Source organism: Pelodiscus sinensis, chromosome 6, assembly GCF_052426305.1.
Source record: "Pelodiscus sinensis isolate ZL-2025 chromosome 6, ASM5242630v1, whole genome shotgun sequence".
Lineage (NCBI taxonomy): Eukaryota > Metazoa > Chordata > Testudines > Trionychidae > Pelodiscus > Pelodiscus sinensis.
Genome location: NC_143057.1, coordinates 88,883,408 through 88,904,038, shown reverse-complemented (window position 1 = coordinate 88,904,038; position 20,631 = coordinate 88,883,408). Strand labels below are relative to the sequence as shown.

General features: G+C 42.0%; 1 protein-coding gene across 1 annotated transcript in view; it reads right to left on the bottom strand.

The window, feature by feature from the left end:
- Positions 1-20,631, bottom strand: part of THBS4 (thrombospondin 4) — a 68,044-nt gene that overhangs the window by 9,961 nt on the left and 37,452 nt on the right. The window contains exons 8-15 of the mRNA XM_006119153.5: positions 19,254-19,391; positions 16,738-16,815; positions 13,546-13,698; positions 9,678-9,782; positions 9,335-9,442; positions 4,920-5,079; positions 3,513-3,631; positions 2,884-2,936 (exon numbers count right to left, since the gene is read on the bottom strand). Of these exons, the coding sequence (XP_006119215.2) occupies positions 2,884-2,936; positions 3,513-3,631; positions 4,920-5,079; positions 9,335-9,442; positions 9,678-9,782; positions 13,546-13,698; positions 16,738-16,815; positions 19,254-19,391 (914 nt within the window). The remainder of the gene's footprint in view (positions 1-2,883; positions 2,937-3,512; positions 3,632-4,919; positions 5,080-9,334; positions 9,443-9,677; positions 9,783-13,545; positions 13,699-16,737; positions 16,816-19,253; positions 19,392-20,631) is intronic.

The window sequence follows — 20,631 nt, the reverse complement described above, 5'->3', positions numbered from 1 at the left end:
TTCCATTTTTGATTGTGAGGACACTGAGTATAGGAAGTGGTTATCTGCCTTGCTTCTCCCTACCATGGTCTAACAACATTTCACAAAGTTTGATGTGTCTAAATATTAATTAAAAGACATATTGTACCAATGTGCCCTGGGTTTCCTGATGACCTAGGCTATGGCATGCAGTGCTAAGAGAGGTTTTTGTGAAATGTCCCACCAGCAGCAGCCCTGCAGTAAAGCCCAGATGAACTAACACAACTGCACCACTTGGCTAGACTTGGCAGAACTTGATTTTTAAAAAAATCAATGTTTATTTTTAAGCTTTTTCTACTTTTTAATCAATTACAATTTTTATCATTGTACCAAATTATGGGGAGGAGGCTGCCTTCTCCAGGCAGAGCAGACACACCCCCTCCTGCCTCCCCCTCCCCGATCCTAGCTGTGTGTCTTGGTCTTAAAGCCTCACTCTTCTTAAAAGTGACACATGGTAAATCACAGGGGTTAGGGTGCGAGGGGGAGCTGAAGCAGAGGAATTTCCAGCATTACAACATGTGCTGTAAAAATTAAGGTAGGGTTCTCTAAAGTTCTCAAATAGCCTTTATCTGACTTTCCATATCTGTAGATTGCTACTAATATGGATAGAAATATTTTGTTTGGAGTTTCTGTGTGTTTGGTGAAATCAACCTTTCACCAATAAAAATCTAGTCCTTCCAAATCTACGTGTGGTTTCCTGACCTTGGTGTAGTGACTTCATCATACTGGCTCAGTCAGATGCTTTCTGAAGCCCTTACTCCAGATGCTGTAATGCAACCAACTTGAATAACCCATGCTAGTAAGGCACCTGCAGCTCCTGTTAGGTGGGAGTGTGAGGTGTTGCAAACTTGAGGCATTCCGGCAATGTTTTTCCCCTAATACCTTTTTGCCTAGAGTAGACGGAACCACAGTGAAGTGCAGTGAAAGTAAGGAAATAGCTTCAACATTTATCAATGGACTTGTCTTCACTGCTAAAAAAAAAAAAAAAAAAAAAAAAAAGAGTCTATTCCCTGTAGTTAACAAATGTGTGAGGTATCTTGAAGCAAAAATGCACTAGAGATATGCACTTTGGTTTTATTTTAGGGTAAAATAGATGAGATCAACCCCATTGGGGATATCACACTGTTACTTAAGCATCGCCTACATGTGACCTAGCCATATTACTCTGAGCACTGAAAAATGTTATGCCCTGAGTGCAGTTGCAGTTAAGGTGATCTAATGCCTGGTGTAGATACAGCTAGGTCAAGAGAAGAATTCTTCCCTTGACCTAGTTACTTCCTCTCAGAGAGGAGGATTAACTACATTGACAGAAAAGCTCCTTTTATAGATGTGGGAAGCTTTTACGCTGTGGTGCTATGGCTGCACACCTAGGCTGCGTCTAGACTGGCATGATTTTCCGCAAATGCTTTTAACGGAAAAGTTTTTCCATTAAAAGCATTTGCGGAAAAGAGCATCTAGATTGGCACGGACGCTTTTGCGCAAAAGCACTTTTTGCGGAAAAGCGTCCGTGCCAATCTAGATGCAGTTTTGCGCAAGAAAGCCCCGATGACCATTTTCGCCATCGGGGCTTTTTTGCGCAAGACAGTTTTTAGCTGTCTACACTGGCCTTCTTGCGCAAGAGGGCTTTTTCCCCGAACGGGATCAGCATGGTATTTGTGCAAGAACACTGACAATCTTACATTAGATTGTCAGTGTTCTTGCGCAAATTCAAGCAGCCAGTGCAGACAGCTGGCAAGTTTTTCCGCAAAAGCAGCTGTGTCACTGTAGCATAGCCCATCCCCTGTCTTTACCTCATGGAAAAACTATACAGCCTTGTCTTTACTGTGCTTTTACCCCAGGATAGCTTATGTGATAACTACCCTGAAACAGAAAACACACCCTAGTAGCAAAGACAAGGCCTCACTCTCTTTTACAATCAAGCTTCACTCCATGATAAAGCTAATACCCAGGAGGATAGAATAGGGTAGGGTAATTTTGTGAAATACTTAGTGCAGACCAGGCTCAATGGGTTGCAGTATGCTAATTATCTTGGATTGGAATTTAACAATGATCATTTTCCCATGAGTAGAAAATGGTGTTTTCCCTTTCCCTTTCCTAAGCTTTGGGAGTGGGGGAAGGAGTAGCTGTCTTTCCCTTGTGGGGAGAGGAATAAAATATAATGCCTAAACTTTGTTTTGCTGGAGCTGCTCTCAGCATAAGTAAAAGCAAATACAGCTAATTGTTGTTCTTGGGAGTAAAGAAATAGCATTTCATGGATTCCCCTAAAACACCCTCAGCTGCTGCTCCCCACCACTTAATATCTGCAAGAGATGAAGAGAAACTTTATCACCACTTTGCTAAGGCGAGGAAACATTTTTTTAAAGGTATGTTCATTGTAAAAAACAAGAAACTTGGTTTATGCTACAGTGAAGGCTTGTGTGTTAATGGAGAAAATACCTCACCCTAAAATTGTCCTTTTTTGTTTTGATTTGATAATATAAACTTTGTACAGAGCTTACCAATTTTATTTCTATGGAATCAGCTGTAAATCATGTAATGTACCTGTTTTCTATGCCCTTTTTTGAGATGAACTCATGAAATGTACATATGTGTATGGGGAAAAAGTGAAAGGGATAGTTTACCTGCTGCATTATTGACAGTAATTGATGACTATGGCTATTGCTGATTGAAAATAATTTTATGTAATGAAAACCTAAAATACATTCCTTACTGGCCAGGAAGTACTGAAAATAACTTAGGGCTGAATTGAGCCCTAGGAGGAGCATGGTGCAACTCTTCTGAAGTGGGTAGAGTTAGATAAGCTTACACTATGGCTAAATTTGGCCCAATATCACTCTTCTGTTAATATTAGATGGGACACTGTACCTGTCTTGATTGGTGTCACAAGAATCTCCAATCAGGTCATTGTCAATATCTGACTGTAAACAGAAACAGAAGAAGTTGTAGTATTAATTGCCGAGAGAACATTAAAATGACAGTACTATGTTGGCAGGATCAGGGTTTTAAAATAAAATACATCTTCTAGTTATGGGGGTGATCCAAAAAGGAAAACCTATTTTTAAAAGGGCAGAGAAGCAAATAACTATTAAAATGGGTGCAACAGTAGCTTCTGGAGCTCTAGCTGAAAGAATTAAAATAAAAGCTGTCTGAGATACTAAAAAGGAGTAAGCCTTCCTTTTCTAGAAGAGATTCTCCTCCTGTGGAATTTTAAAATAAGCCTACAGTGTTATATAGCTGAACAAAAAGATGTAGCAAGTCTAATCTGCTCACTCAGTGACATTTAACTCTGTAGCGACAGGTTGGTTTTTTTGTCTAAATAAGAAAATCATGATTTAGTCCTAATAAAAGAATAAATTAAACTAATTAATACTCCTAATGGAGTCTTCTCATTGACTTTCCCATTGACCTTTAACAAAATGGGAGCAGCTGATATCTGCCTAGATTTTTAAGAGCAGGTGAGACGAACACCTGTCAGTTTTCTTCCTCTCACTAACCTGATTGGGGTTGCTGATAGTGGGGCAGCTGTCACAAGCATCACCAACGCCGTCATTATCCTGGTCATTTTGGTCCTGGTTGGGAACTCTCTGACAGTTGTCCAAAAGGTTCTTAATACCTGTAAAAGTCACTGATATTAGTCAAAATTATTCCTCCGGTTCCAAATGAGTATTTTCCAAATGCACCTACTGATGTATTGTCACAGAATACAGCACTGTTGTGCAGCCATCACCAATGTCTGCAGCAGTTCACTTGGGGCACAGTGTGTGACTGTATCATAAATGTTAACAGCAGATCTGTTTTGTTTCTGTGCACATAACATTTAATCAAAGATGGGAGCACCTCACTGCGTTCTATCCTCATACCGTATAGTTAATACCATCTGACATTTTATCGCTGTTATTATATTTAAGGGGACTTGATTTTCTTTCAAGCCCCACACAGCAATGAAAATAAAATGTTGCATGATTGGGATCTCTTGGGCATTCAGGCAAGAGGCCTTCAAATGTGCAGGGATGTGGTTGGTCCTGTGGGTTATTGTGAAGAGCACTGGTTTTTTTTTTGCTGTTAGTACATTAAAATGTTCACCAGCCTTTTAATTGTTGTATGAATTATTGTGAGGTTTAATTGCAGCACTGTGTCCAGAGCCTGGGCTGCCATAAAAAAAAAAAATCAATAGTTACATAAAATAAAAACAGCTGCAACTAGGAGTTGCAAGCAATGATGGAATGAGCTATCTCTGACAAAATCTCTCATGAGAAGATGTTTGACTAAGTGACATCACCCCCAAATTGGCTGCAGTGTAGTCTGAGTTGCTCCTGCTGTTGGGATTGATAGTTATCACACTCTGCAATGGTACCGGGTAGTTAGAATCATTCCTGCAACAAGTTTCATGTCCTCTGCTGCAGTCATAACAACTGCAAGGAGGGAAACCGTCAAATTTGTAGGGTTTTACAAAATATTTTCGGACATAGGTGATGGGTGGGGAGCGCGAGGGATCACATGTGCCTCTAGATGGGTCAAGTGTCCTTCTAGATTTTAACTTTTGAAGCTGGATGTCCTCTCACTCTCCCCTCTCCCCTCCCTTGCAGGGCACAGGTTACCATCCCATCATTCTTGGAAACTAGGACTAAAGTATTCGGTCTTAGAGATACCTAAGAGCTGGTGACAAACATCCTCTCTAAGGCAATGTCTACACTACAGCGTATGTCAGCATAACATATGTCGCTCAGGACTCTGAATAAACACCCCTGAGCAATGTAATTTTCACTGGTGTGGACAGGACTCTCTTGGCGGAAGAGCTGCTGCTGCTTGTGGGGCAGGCGTAGTTAACCCGTGCCTTAACACACAGTACTTGCTGGGTGAGTTTAAAGAATAACAGAGATGTTAAGCGAAGATCTATCAACCATCTCCATCCATGTCGTCATCACAGGCGTCTCCTTTCCCATCACCATCTGTGTCCCTCTGGTCATTATTCAAGACTGTGCGACAGTTGTCACAAGCATCTCCAAAGATATCTTGATCATTGTTCCTCTGGTTAACATTAGGAGCCAATATACAGTTATCCTAAAAGGGAGACAAACACAAATTCCCGTCTGTTAAATTCTTACTGGAGTCAAATAATCCCTATGCTCATTTATGTGCTGTAAACTCTTTTGCAGATAGCAATACAGTATTGGAAATAGTTTGGCATTCTATGTGGTCAATAAATCAGGACCAGATTTCACTAATTCTAGACCAACTTTCAAGTTTTTATATGCAATGTGTGTGGAGGAGCGATACAATGTGCATAGGGGTTTGTTCATCACAGTGCATTTTGGTTCTCATTTCCCATGTCTCCTTTGGAATGCAGGTTCTTATTTAATGTTTCTATTTCAGGGTGCACACGGCTTCACTTTATTAGGACAGGGTTTTCAACTTGTGGTCCGCACACCCATGGGGGTCTGCTGACTATGCCTAGGATTTCCAAAGGAGTCTGCACCTCCATATGACATTTTTTAGGAGTACACAAATGAAAAAAGATTGAAAACCACTGCATTAGGAGAAAAGTAAGTTGCCCAGCTCCCCCTAGTGGTATATTCTCAAACTGAGACTCAGTGAAATACTTGGCAATAGGACTTTCTGACTCAGAAAAGTCTAAATTCCAGATTAAGATGGGTTTTTTTTAATCTGGTATTAATTCTGGAAGGCCTATAAGGAGGGTCTATAATGGCAATATAATGGAGATGTCTCTTTCCTCTTTTGAACATCCCTCCTGAACACTTGAGTTCTCATCCTCCACCCACAGATGCACAGAACAGTAGGTCCCTAAGCTAGTTTGCAGTAGCTACAGGTTCATGGAGGCTCAATACTGTGATGGTGCCAAAGCAGTTCCATAGTTAGAGCTACATTCAGTTTTTCATTTAAAGCAGGAATTACATTTTCTGTTATGCACCAATAACTCAGTGAATCTTCCCAAACTGATTCTGAGTACCTGGCCAGACCCAAAGTCCTTTGAAATCATTGGAAAGGCTTGTGTTGACTGCTGTGACTTTGGATTAGGCCTATGTAAAGACTGAATTTACAAACTGAACTGTTAATTATTTGAACTATAATAATTATTAAATGGGCTTCTAAGTTCGTTTTTGGGGATGAGACTAATTTTATTGCTGTTCCATCTAGCAAATAAATTCCTAGGTTTTTTGAGAATTGAAAATTATTTTGCTGTAACAATCTGAGGCATGCATTTGAAATTGATTTGTTAGTTTTTAATGTAATTGAATTTGTTAATATATCTGCCTGTGATGTGATGTCAATCCCACACAAGCCTGGATGGGGTTAAGCTAGCCAGGTAACCTTATAAATTTCACAGGCTGCACCTGAAGGAAGAGCCAAGCAGCTGACAGCAAGGAGGTTCAGCTGTGTAGGAACAAGTGGGGCCTATAAAGCCAGGAAGCTGGCAGCAGACAGGTGTGCTCCCTAAGAAAGGGTTCTCACTCCCTGAGAAGAGAGAGGAGTGTTTAGAGTTGGTACACCCAGAGCAAGAAGGGGAACCAAAGAGCTTTAAGTAGTAGTCCAGGGAAGGAATAGTTAGGGCTGGGAGAGGAAAGCACAGAACTGCTAGATTGAGGCTCCCTGGACTGGAACCCAGTATAGAGGGCAGGCCTGAGTTCCCTCATGCACCACTGGGGAAGTGAACAAGAAAGCTGCTGAGGTAACTGTGGGAGTGGCAGAGACTTTGGAGGACTATATCCTGAAAGGGGGGAATGCTCACTGAGCTGACGCGTGAAGATGACCCTGAAGTGAGAGAGGGGGCTGCATACTACAAGGAAAGACAAAGTGAGGGCATACAACCACAAGAATGGGGGTAGATCATGTAAACTAATCCCCAGAGCAACCAGGAGGAGGCACCAGACAAACAGTGAGTGGTGAACCCCATGACACTGCCATTGGATGCATACTACAGAATCTAAGCTTCATAGAATCATAGAATAATAGGACTGGAAGGGACCTCAAGGGGTCATCGAGTCCAGCCCCCCGCCCTCAAGGCAGGACCAAGCTCCGTCTACACCATCCCTGACAGATGTCTATCTAACCTGTTCTTAAATATCCCCAGAGAGGGAGATTCCACCACCTCCCTTGGCAATTTATTCCAATATTTGACCACCCTGACAGTTAGGAATTTTTTCCTAATGTCCAATCTAAACCTCCCCTGCTGCACTTTAAGCCCATTACTCCTTGTCCTGTCCTCAGAAACCAAGAGGAACAAATTTTCGCCTTCCTCCTTGTGACACCCTTTTAGATATTTGAAAACTGCTATCATGTCCCCCCTTAATCTTCTTTTTTCCAAACTAAACAAGCCCAGTTCATGAAGCCTGGCTTCATAGGTCATGTTCTCTAGGCCTTTAATCATTCTTGTCGCTCTTCTCTGTACCCTTTCCAATTTCTCCACATCTTTCTTGAAATGTGGCGCCCAGAACTGGACACAGTACTCCAGCTGAGGCCTAACTAGTGCAGAGTAGAGCGGCAGAATGACTTCACGAGTTTTGTTTACAACACACCTGTTGATACAACCTAGAATCATATTTGCTTTTTTTGCAACAGCATCACACTGTTGACTCATATTCAACTTGTGGTCCACTATGACCCCTAGATCCCTTTCTGCCATGCTCCTTCCTAGACAGTCGCTTCCCATCTTCTATGTATGGAACTGATTGTTCCTTCCTAAGTGGAGCACTTTGCATTTCTCTTTATTAAACCTCATCCTGTTTACCTCTGACCATTTCTCTAACTTGCTAAGGTCATTTTGAATTATGTCCCTATCCTCCAAAGAAGTTGCAACCCCACCCAGTTTGGTGCCATCTGCAAACTTAATAAGCGTACTCTCTATCCCAATATCTACATCATTGATGAAGATATTGAACAGTACGGGTCCCAAAACAGACCCTTGCGGAACTCCACTTGTTATCCCTTTCCAGCAGGATTTAGCACCGTTAACAACAACTCTCTGACTACGGTTATCCAGCCAATTATGCACCCACCTTATCGTGGCCCTATCTAAGTTATATTTGTCTAGTTTATCAATAAGAATATCATGCGAGACCGTATCAAATGCCTTACTAAAGTCTAGGTATATGACATCCACCGCTTCTCCCTTATCCACAAGGCTCGTTATCCTATCAAAGAAAGCTATCAGATTAGTTTGGCATGACTTGTTCTTCACAAACCCATGCTGGCTATTCCCTATCACTTTATTACCTTCCAAGTGTTTGCATAGGATTTCCTTAATTACCTGCTCCATTATCTTCCCTGGGACAGACGTTAAACTGACCTGTCTGTAGTTTCCTGGGTTGTTCTTATTCCCCTTTTTATAGATGGGCACAATATTTGCCCTTTTCCAGTCTTCTGGAATCTCCCCTGTCTGCCATGATTTTTCAAAAATCATAGCTAAAGGCTCAGATACCTCCTCTATCAGCTCCTTGAGTATCCTGGGATGCATTTCATCAGGACCTGGTGACTTGCTGACATCTAACTTTCCTAAGTGATTTTTAACTTGTTCTTTGTGTATCCTATCTTCTAAACTTACCCTCTCTCTGCTTGTATTCATTACGTTAGGCACACCTCCAGACTTCTCGGTGAAGACCGAAACACAGAAGTCACTGAGCATCTCTGCCATTTCCAAGTTTCCTGTTACTGCTTCTCCCTCCTCACTAAGCAGTGGGCCTACCCTGTCCTTGGTCTTCCTCTTGCTTTTAATGTATTTATAAAAGGTCGTCTTGTTTCCCTTTATGCCTGTAGCTAGTTTGATCTCATTTTGTGCCTTTGCCTTTCTAATCTTGCCCCTGCATTCCCGTGTTGCTTGCCTATATTCATCCTTTGTTATTTGTCCTAGTTTCCATTTTTTATATGACTCCTTTTTTATTTTGAGATCATGCAAGATCTCCTTGTTAAGCCAAGCTGGTCTTTTGCTATATCTTCTGTCTTTCCTACACAGCGGAATTGTTTGCTTTTGGGCCCTTAACAACGTCCCTTTGAAATACTTCCAACTCACCTCAGTTGTTTTTCCCTTCAGTCTTGCATTGGTAGGTTGGAGATAAAGTTGTGTGTCAGTGTGATTTTTTTTTTCAGGGCTTTGATGTGAGCCTCATATAAATGAAAATGAGTGCATTACAGAAAGTGCTATTGTGTTGGGGTGGCTAAAAATAGTGAGGGCAATGGGACATGTGCCAAGAAAAATGGTCCTGTATTAGGTTTAGAAACATCCCACCTTTCACCAACTTTAGTTCATCCGATTTGCAAGAAATCCTAAATCTGAACCTTGTTCTAAATCTGTGTACAGTACCTGTTCATTAGGAATTCCATCTCCATCAGCATCCTCATCACAAGCATCTCCAATCCCATCACCATCTGCATCTTCTTGTCCTGAATTTGGAACAAATCTGCAGTTGTCCTATGCAAAAAATAAACCCAAGAGATATGACCAGCATTCTACAAGATGAATCGAATTCTCTCTCCTGGGGCCTGACTGACTTTCTTTACTATTTACCTGAAAAGTTTCTTAATGGCATATATTTTAAATAAAACTTGAAAATGTGCTTCCTGTTTGTAGTGTTCCCCCCGCCCATGACCTTTCCATGCCCCCTACTATCACTCCCCTGGATGATTAAAAATGAAGAGCTTCCTACCTTTCTGCAGCTATCTGCAGCACATGAAAGTTTTTCATCAGGATAGCCATCAATATCTATGTCCTTTCCACAGATATAACCGTCACCAGCCCAACCAATGCCACACTATAAATGAAAACACTGTTATAGAAACACTAAACAATTGCAGACATGTACAGCATTGCTTAGGATGGGGCCTTAGGCTTGCTTTACAAAAGGTTCAATATACAGTGCACGTTCAACACTCTCTGTTGAGGTAGGGGTCAATTTAGTTCCAAACTTAAAATGTATCTATTAATTTTGGATGGCCAGCTGCAGACATGTAAAGCCTGATTTTTCTGACATGCTGAGTAACCACAACTCCAAATGATTCCTGTGGAGGCTCAGATCCTCAGTGTTTCAAGGTGGCCATCCAAATTAGTGATTGATTTTGAAAATATAAGCCTTAGTGATCTGAGGTAAAGCATAGGTTGACAGTCTCCCTGAAAGGCAACAAAATGCAAATTCACTGGAAAAAGAAAGATAAAATATATTCTGAGGGTCAGACTTTCAGAAAGAAGTCTGAAATCTCAATGATGTATTTTTCACATTTCTTTTTTTACTCTTGCAAATTGAGCATTTCTTCATATGAATGTTGAAGCATCCAAATGCTATCAGTTCTCAAAAATATCTAGTTTGTGGATGCAACTGCTGAAAATGCAGACACAAGTGTCTGGGTAAAATTGCATGGGGACTTCAGACCTCTCCTGACTGTCCACAGCCCCAATATCTGGAAATCTCTGTTACAGATACAGCCGGTCCCCGACTTACGAACGAGTTATGTTCCAAGCACTCAATGTGTTTGTAAGTTGGATTACATTCACTGACGTGCGGCTGTGCTGTTCGTAAGTGCGGATTCTGTTCATAACTCAGGTTCCGGCTGTAGAGGAGGTTGGTCATAAATATGAACGGTGGTAAATGGATGCATTTGTAACTCGGGGACCGGCTGTATGGATTTTAAATATCCCAGTTTTCCTTTGAAATGTACTTAAAAATGAGATGCATGTAGAAGTACAGAAAGGAAGGTGACAGCAGAAGCACTATCAGGAAAAATGTCTGAATTAGCTTCAGATCCCAGAAGAAAATTACAGAGCATATATGGTATTCAAGCTGAGCATCTGTGTGCTCACGCAGCAGTTTTCTGAGCCCCACTCAGAAGTTCAAAGGTCCCGCACAGGCAGCGAGCTCAGCTGATTTGCAGGGGGAGGAGTGGCTCACTGAGCAAGCAGCTAAAGGGAGCTAGCTGCCTGTTTGAATTGAAGAGCTCAGAAAGCCCATAAAAAGGGGGAAAAAAACCAAATGGTCTGGTAGCACTTTACAGACTAACAAAACATGTAGATGGTATCATGAGCTTTCGTGGGCACAGCTCACTTCTTCAGATGACCAGAGTTAAGGAGACAATTAGTGGCTGGGGAGGAAGGGAGAAAGTAATTAATTAATTGGCTGAGGAGTCAGAGGGGAGTTTAGAGCTCCCTCTGCAAGAGGAGAGAGAGGCAGACACTCAGCATTCTCAAGCCTCCTGGGAAGGAGGAGGGAGACAAGAGGCTGACTGCATTGGGTAGGTTGGGGAAAGAGAGGGTGGGTGGGTGGATGCTGGCATCTGTGCAGTGAGGTGGGGCAGTTTGTTTGGGGTGTCTGACTAGCTGTAGTCCTCTCTGTCTGACTGGGTTGAGGGCAGGGGGCAGGCTGCAAGGGAAGTGTATGTGCCAAGACATTTGCATGATTGTATTTCAAACAAAGTTTCCATAAGGTGTTAATAGCTTAAGATAAGAACGAAAAAGATGCCTTTAACAGAATGTTTATGGAGTGCTGCAGATATCTAAAACTCTGAACTTAATGATTTAAAAAAAAAATCTGTTACTAATTAATACATAGTATATTGTATTACATTAAGGCCTGATCTTTGCTATATGAATTCTGGCTCTTATGAGTCAGAAGTAGCTAGTACTAGCTTGAACTGTTAGGTTGATATGTGTACTCCAAGTGTAATGTTAATTTTCTTTTTTATTTAATTTCATATTGAATATCATATGCATTGATCCATGTTAAATATCCCTTGTTTTAATACATTTTCTTCCACACATATGGACTGCTTAAAATTGTGTGCATTTGTTTTGTTTGTATTGGTGGTGCACGCACACATACATTGCCTCAATATTGGTGGTGCACATAAGACATTTCAACCTGCCTAAAAGAAAATTTAACCTGCCCAAGGATAGAAAATGTTAGAGGGAACCCTGAGTGGTATTCAAATTCAGGGTGCAGGATCAGTCTGTTGCTTCCAAGAAGAGGAGCTGCAAAGACTGAGGTTAGGTGAGGAACCTTCTGGTCACACTCTATCAGGGATAGCTTCCTCCTCCTGCTGCACAGATGCATTTCAATCTTGGTTTAGAGTTGCTACTTCCAGGGGTAGAAAGGACAGTAAAGTCCATAAGTGAACTATGTCTTTGGCCTCTCTACTCAGAATGCCAGCTAGCAAGCCAGGTAAATTTCAGTTATGGTGGTGTTTTGGGGGTGTTGAAACTTATCCATAAAGAATATGGATAAAACCACCAGGTTATTTCACAAAGATAATTGAAAGTGGCTGTATCCCATTGGTCGACACAAGCAGATTAGTAATCTCTATTGACACAGAATTTATAAACCCATGCTACAGAAAGCAGCTCTGAAATATTGCAGTGTTCTAGAGACTTTGCCAATACATATGACATTTATTTTTAAAGACATAGAATTGAGCTCTGCTGCAGTGAATCTCCAGACACCTGATTCCTTCTACTATATCTCTTTAAACAAGGACAAATAAGGTTAGAATTAAAAATATTTGCCATAACAGGGAACAGTCTTTTGGAATTTCAGATTATTTTAACCAACACCAAATTTAAATGACTCCTTCACTATCTGGCACTATCATACCAAAAGAGAAATTCTCTTAGGTAAATAAATCTATACAACACTTTCATTACAAAAGTAGGAAACTCCCCTTATAATCTTTTAAATAAACCATAGAGAAGAACAATACAAATCTTTAATCAATACAGTAGGTATTGATTGTGATGATTTTATGCTTTTAGAAACAGTGGAGGAACTGCTGTTCCTGCCATATGAATTCCTTCATATTAGGCTTCCTTGTGGCAAAATCAAATAAATCTTCACTTAAAAGTCTGCCCATACAAAGCTGCAGCTATTAGTCCCACTGTATTTAAGACTCCAGCTACACTTAAAACATCTGATTGAGTTTGTACCTGGTTAGTGGTGTAGTCTGTGCTCATACATAGCATCACTAATAACTATAGCAACCAACTATGTGTTACCGTTGCCAGAGATCTAATCTAATATGTTCAGTCTTCAAATAATGTGGTCAGAATACTATTATCTTGTTACGGAGAAAGGAGCCCATAATCACACCTATGTAGCCAGAAAACCTTCCTTCCAATTCTCTGAGCAGAAGAACATACCTGAAGATCCACAAGATGCTGCTGCTTGCTCTGTGCACATTGATATTTGGCATGCTTTTCTGCTGAGACAGTACAGCACAGTACTCAGATAGTAGGGCAAACTTTCCAGAATGCAATCATGTAAATGCTGCTAGGCAGCATGGGAAATGTAGCCGCCCAGATGTGGGTACCACATAGACATACCATGTCTATGAGGTCAGGGGGAAGACTATCTGGACACAACCGAACTGTCTGTAACTGGGCTAAATGAGTGTGTTACCCTCTACTTACAAATGCATTTTTGTACTGATCAAAGTGTACACTCGTCTGAAAACATACTGCTCATTGCCTCGGGAGGACTGTTTTTTTCTAGTTTGTTCTGGAGTGACCTAAAATATAGTGTATCACCAACTTACAGTACATGAAATCTCTCCACGTCTCTCTTCAATACATTGTGCGTAGACACTGCATGGGTTCAAGGCTCGATTTCTGCAGCTTTTCTCTGCCTTGCATCCTTTAGCCTGGTCTCCAATGTAACCAGGTTTGCATGGGCCACAGCGGTAAGAACCCTGTAAGGACAATCAATTGTATGTCTGAGTTTCACTGCTTTGCATTAAGCAATCCTCTTTCATCAACAGTGTGTCTATGAGTTGCCTCACGCTGTTCATTTGTGATGTGAAGGTTAAGTTTCGTGTTCACTGAGACTTTTTGCTAATTCTTTTGTGAACAGACCCTTTTCATGTGCACTTAGTGCTGTCAAACATGAGAGACTGACAGTTGTGGAGGAACTGAAGTTTCCTATTTATCCTGAGAAAAGGTAGAATACCTGCAGCAATGCAAACTTCTCTACATTACCCAATGAATGTCCCTAAAACCTGCTCAGGAGGAAGGCTGAATCATCTTTAAGGCAAAACAGGGTATTACAATTTCCATGTCTGTTCATTCTTTGCTGGATTCATGTCTACAAACAGATTACTCCAGTTTAACTATATCAATTTAACCAGTGCAAAGTATGTGTGGACACTCTTATTTTGGTATAAATCTGTCTAGGTTTGATTTAGTTTAACTTAATTGGGAACGAGTTTAAGCTAAACTGAAACTAGCTGCTCCTAAGATGAAATAAGTATAGCCACCCAAAAGTATGCTCTGGCTAAATCAGTTTTTAAATTATTTAAGCTAAACTGATACAACTTCTGTGTATTGACAAGGCCTAGGATTTGACATATCAAAATGAACCTTGTTTAAACTGACATAGGAGTCTACACGGCCTTTTGCACAGGTTTCAGTAAATCATCTTAAAATATCACTGTACACTACACCTCTGTGACTTTCTTATGTAAACAAGCCCAGAGATTCCAAGCAAGGGAGTTGCAGTTAATGCCTTTGCTGGTGATGGCAGGTATTCCATACAGGAGCTTCATTTAGACCTGAGCTCCCTGTTGCTCATGCTTAGTTATTTTTCATCTTTTGCTGTCTTGTGAACAAGCCAATGAAATATGAGGTAAAACCCACCATAATCAATACAGGCCTATATGCAGGAATTTCTGGGGCAAGAAGTGGTTTTTTTTTTTTTTTTTTTTGTAAATGTGGACTGTCATTTTTTAAAATATAAAGGAGTTCAAAATAGTCATGCAATGAATGTGCATAAGAGAGGTTAATGAAAAATTTGAGTGGAAACAGTGATTAGTAAAATTATTTTGTTATATACTCTCTCTCTCTGGGCCTCCATGATCACACACACGCACGCGCACACACTGCAGGCCACCGTGATCACGCACACAAATGCATTCTGCAAGTCATGGTGATCTCTCTCTCACTCACTCACTCACTCTCACACACACACACACACACACACACACACACACACACACACGCTGTAGCTCACTAAGGGGCATGCCTATGAGGTTTGAGGAGACGCGCAAAGTCAAGCGAAGGTAGATTGGAAAAGTATATTCATAATCGACAGATGGAGTATTTTGTCTAGACCAGGAAGTATATGGGTTTTGTCTGGATTTGTTTAAGATTTTCACTGTCTGAATTAATGGCAATAGGCCACATAGTTTGCAAACGGAGATAGATGGAGAACTGCACAAATCAAATAATGAGTGGTAGTTTAGAAAATGGCAGCTAGCTGAAATCTGCACATGCTTAAGGCTGAAGGAAATCCAGCCATTCTTTCCCCCTTTAATTCAAGCCAATGGGTTCAGTTCACCCAGGCCCACAACTCCTGAAATCCATTATTTACTTTGGATTTTCACAATGCATTCTGAACTGTCATGGCTCCAAATAAGTTCAGTGGCCCAGAGAGAGAGCCTTCTTTCACAGGAGGGCCACATAAATGTAAGCACAAGCTGGTGTAGGCCAAACAGATTCTACAGAATTGAATAAGATTTAAAATATTGATGTATATATTGATGTATACGTTTGTTTCAAATGTATTTAGACAGATAATCCCATACATAGAAACAACACAATTACAAAATTGTTTACATCATTTTAGTTCACACTTGATGTAGACAAAATGTGAATGAATCAGCCCTTAGTATATTGTGGTGAAGCAGGCTGTGAGCCTAATGCTCTCGTAGGCTTTATATAGCCTGTTAACCAGAGCTTGGGCACCCCTGTTAACCTTTAAAACAGCTTTTCCTGACCTAGGTGCTACTGACTGGAGGCAGGGTAGACAACCTGTTCCATTGATGATCTGTTCAAGAATTGGCTGGCCCAGAACCCCATGTGCCTCTCTAAAGACTGCATGAAAAAGGGTTGAAGATCTGTAGAAAATACCTGCTCCAGTAAGAAGACAAAAGATGCATCCGATAGAAATGCAGTAGATGTTAACAAAGAGAAAGGTATTCATCAGGAGCAAGAGGTGTGGTAAGAAAAGAACTTCACCCAGAGCTTTGCAGTTTGATATCACTATAAGTGCTCTGTGAATTTAAATTTTTAAATGTGTGGATTCTCTCTTATTCTTTTTGTGTGAGTATACTACCTTACTCTACACAGCAGACCATCTCTCAGTGAAACTGCAGTTACCGGTAGGGTGCACTGGAGTGAAAGATCCAAGGTGCATTAAAACAGGCTTCCACTCCTTTTCTCAGCCTTTCAGTCCTTTCATTCCACTTTTAGTTCCATTGTGCTCACTCTAATATGGCAGTAGAAGTATCATTCTTCTTCTGCTCTGACTTCTGCTACATACTATGGCAAGAGAGAGAAAGACGGGGAGATTGCCTCTACCAACAGGCACAAGGCCTGTGTCCCAGTCTTATTGTAGCTACTCCCAGCAGGGAATGAATATATGTATCTCTTCAGAGGATGACCCATCACAAAACCCCATACAATTGCCAGGACTCCCTGCAACTGCAGGGGATGAAGGGAAGACTGCTGTCACTGCTGAGTGATGAGGACGGGATGGAGTTCATGTATCCATGCTATTTGTTCACTAAGCACTGGTTGTTTTACCTTTTAGGAAAGAGATAGGGATCTTTTCGTTAGCTTAGAGAGAACTAAAAGATACAATATAGAAGTGATCCCAAGCTGGAACCAAAGATCCAAATCACAGCCAGATGTAAATGGTCAGTTTTGAAAACAGTAAATGAAAGGACACTCACCATGGTGTTTATACACTGGGAATTTGGAACACAACCTCCATTTTGGCCATTGTTACATTCATCAAAATCCAAGCAGACCTAATACAGCAAAAAAAAAGCCTATAATAAAATGCTAGTGAACCTTAGAGCCAAGTGTTAAGGGAAATCATCCACTGACCATCAAAGGCTTTGGAAAAATGAACAAGTATTTTAAATATGGCATTCAATCTAAATACAAAAAATGGTGGAAGGAAGATCCAGGGATTAGAATACTGGCCTGTGACCCAGGAGACCTGGATTCACGTCCATCACAGATTTCCTATGGGACTGCAGAAAAATAACCTAGCCTCTCTGTGCCATCATTCCCAGTCTGTGAGATGGGGACAATGATATTTCTCTACCAGATAGAAGAAGTTGTGAGGGCTAACTCTGTTATTGTTTGGTTTAATCTGTTATATAATTTTAGAGAGTTTGCGTGTCTGTCCCTCTATGTGTCCTCATCTGTCCGTGAGTCCATTTATTCAAGAATTCCTCCTAAATGGTAAAAGCTAGGACCACCAAATTTGGTATGCGGCTTCCTCTGATCAGAACTTAAAGCAGGGTCAGGGTTTGGTTGTGCCAGGACAATGGGATGTGCCTGGAATGCGACTGTCCTGCCTATCACACTGCTCCCTTTCCATTTGATGTGAAACAATTATACTCACGAATGCCCAAAAGGGACAGCAACTGCCCCAACCCTGGGGAGCAGACATGGGCCGGCAGCATAGCTCCCACCATCTGGGCTGCTCCTGGGCCATTATGTCCACACAGCCCCCACTGCCCTGGACTGCCCCCAGGGAGCAGCTGCCGATGTGGCCCCGCAGCCCCTGCCACCAAGCTGGCCCCAGGGAGAAGCAGGCAGGTGGCCTTCACAGCCTTTCCCCACCCTCCTGGGCCAGCCCCTCCTCCTCCAGCTCCAGACCAGTGCAATGCTGGGTAAGTTGTCTAGTACAGCTGATATTTTTAGAGTCAATTTAATTACAAAGAAGAGTGAATAGGGCTTGTGTAGGCATAATGCCTTCTGACACTGCTTCTGAGATCGTGCCTTTCTTCCCTTCCACAGCATAGCTCAATCTCAGAAGAAATCTAATTTGCTGCTATGAATATAATGGAATTTATTTAAAAAAACAACAACTTATTTTATGTTTTATCTGTGATGGAAGAGTAGACAGTCTCTTAACAATTGCAAACAAAATGGTCATTAATAATATCATAGAATCTGTCCTGAACTACTGTAATGCCCTGTTAAATAACTTCCTATAACTGGTGAGGTAACAAAACATATTACTACATACAGCATGAAGAACAAATTAACTTTTTTCATTTATACACTCTGTTGCTTTTTGGTTGGCTTGTGATCCTTCTGAGAAACTCCTACAGAATTTAATGGCACCTCAACCAGTAGGGTTCTATAGAAATTGTACTAAAATCCTATAGGGCTGTGTCCTTATAGGAATGCAAAGCAGCCATGAACCTGGCCAATCTGGCCAACTGAAGACTCCCCTGACCTTGAAGTGACCACAGGTGCTATAGCTGTCACTAGAGTGCAAGTCAGGACTCAGCCCAGAATCTGGTCTATGGAGTTTTATGGAAGATGCTAACATTAATGTAGGTTTTTGTGGTCCATCTTATAGACATTTAGGGTGTGTCTAAACTACACCCCGCGCTTCATTTGAATAGAAATGGCTGCTGCTTTTTGCCAACGCGGCACTTTGCGGGCAAAAAGCGGCAGTCTAGACGGGGATTAGTCTTCAAGGAAATCCTTTTCCAACCAATCCTGTAAACCTCATTGCACGAGGCATAATGGATCAGTCAAAAAAGGTTTTCCTTGTCGACCGATCCCTGTCTAGACTGCCGCTTTTTGCCGGCAAAGTGCCGTGTTGGCAAAAAGCAGCGGCCATTTCTATTCAAATGAAGCACGGCGTATTTAAATCCCCACTTCATTTGCAATAGTGATGTGCCTAATCTACATTCATCTGTCGGCAGAGGGGTGTAGTTTAGACACACCCTTACAGAAAGAATATAATTCTCCATTAGAAGATACCAGAGAGACCTACAGAAAGTTTGGCATTTTCTATCAAATCCATAGGTAACTCATGGTAGCACTCAGGAAGTACACCTCCTTCATGTGCCCACCAGAATTTTAATTGATAAATGAGGTGCCTTGACATGCCTCTCCTTACCTCTATGGGTGACCCTCCCTGCACCCCTTTCCCTCACAGGTACCAGTTGCTTCATATCAAATCCTACAGGATGTTTCTCACTAGCTAAGTCCTTCTCCTGTCTTCCTATCACCCTGCATTAACCTATTGGTTTGCTGTTAAAGTCAGGGAAAAAATAAAGTAGCCATCTATTCGATAACACAACAATCTCCACAGGATTGCCCAAGACACTGGAATGTTTGATAGTTTTGTTTTAAGCTGTATTTGGAAAACAAAAAAGTAATACCAAATTAGTCTCTCTCAGTGGAGATGGCGGAGCGTATGTAAGCCACTTACCTGCTTATTATTCTTGGCAGAGTTGATTCCTACCCCATGAACTGCCTGGCCTATGTATCCTGGAGGGCAGACCTCACATCGGAAGCCTGGGGCAATGTTCACACAAAGCACCCCAGGGAAGCATGGACTATAGCGGCACTAAAAAGACAAATTAATCATTGAACTTGGATCAGTGATTTGATAACAATCTCAGCTTCTAAAATATAACACTCTAAACAGCACTTAAATAATATTGAATTGTACAGTTGCACTAGAAGTTGCTCAAATCATGAGCCCATATCTCCCCTCCATGCAGGGCTGGCCCGAGACCTTTTGGCACCCTGGGCCTGGGCATGCGGCGCCGCTCCCAGGCGCAGGGTGCATGCACAGGCCCGCCCATGGGGCCTGCCCCCAGGGCACACGGCGCATACGCTGCCCAGCCCGGCTCGGCCAGCGCTGCTAGCGCACGCGCCGGGCTGTGCATGACCCCGCAGCCGTAGGGGCAAGGGCACTGCTGTCAAGCGCCGCGGGGCTGGCACTGCGGGAGCCATGCACTGCGCACCCCTTACAGCTGCCATCAGGCGCCCTCCATGGGTTACAGCCCTGGGCAGCTGCCCGGCTCACCCATGCCTCCGTGGTATGGACTCAGCATCCTCTGAAGTCTGACAAAGTATCGCTACAGTAGACTTCTGATAATCCGGCACCTTTTGGACCTAGGTGGTCCCGGATTATCAGATTTGCTGGAGAATCGGGAGGTCTGGTACAGCTGCAGGGCTTAACAGCTGGCCAGGACACAATCTCCCTCCCACTTCCCTCCCCTTTCCTCTTCGAGTCTCCTCTGTGCTGTAACCTGATCCTCCTTCCCCTCTCCTTCCCTCCCCTTTCCTCTTCGCTGAAGCAAAACACTCTTCTCCATACTGTAATAAGATCCCACTCCCCCCCAACCTTATGCTCTGTCTGGTTACAGGCAGCACGTGTGCTGAGCAGCAGGCTTTTTAATCAGCTGGTCAGGAGCACTTGGCATTTTGATGCTGGAGTATCGGGCGTGCTGAATAGTTGGATGCCAGACTATCAGAGTTTTACTGTACAATGGGCATAACCAAAATAAGTAAAAAGCCCTGGAATTGTGGCAGTCATGAGATTGTGGGGAAATGACTGTGCACATACAAACAAAAGCAAAATGCTGCTATTTGATAAAATATGGGGGGAGGGAGTGGTCTGAGTTTAAATGGCCATGTGTCCTAGTCAGTCATATTTGTCAAATACTAACACCATTTGCTAATAGGAAGGCAAATCCTGAAAATGTTCATTTTCCATCTCCCTATGTATGGTTCAAACAGATGGCTACATAAGTAATAGAAAATATAAAATATTTTAAAGGATGCCTGCTCTTCCCACC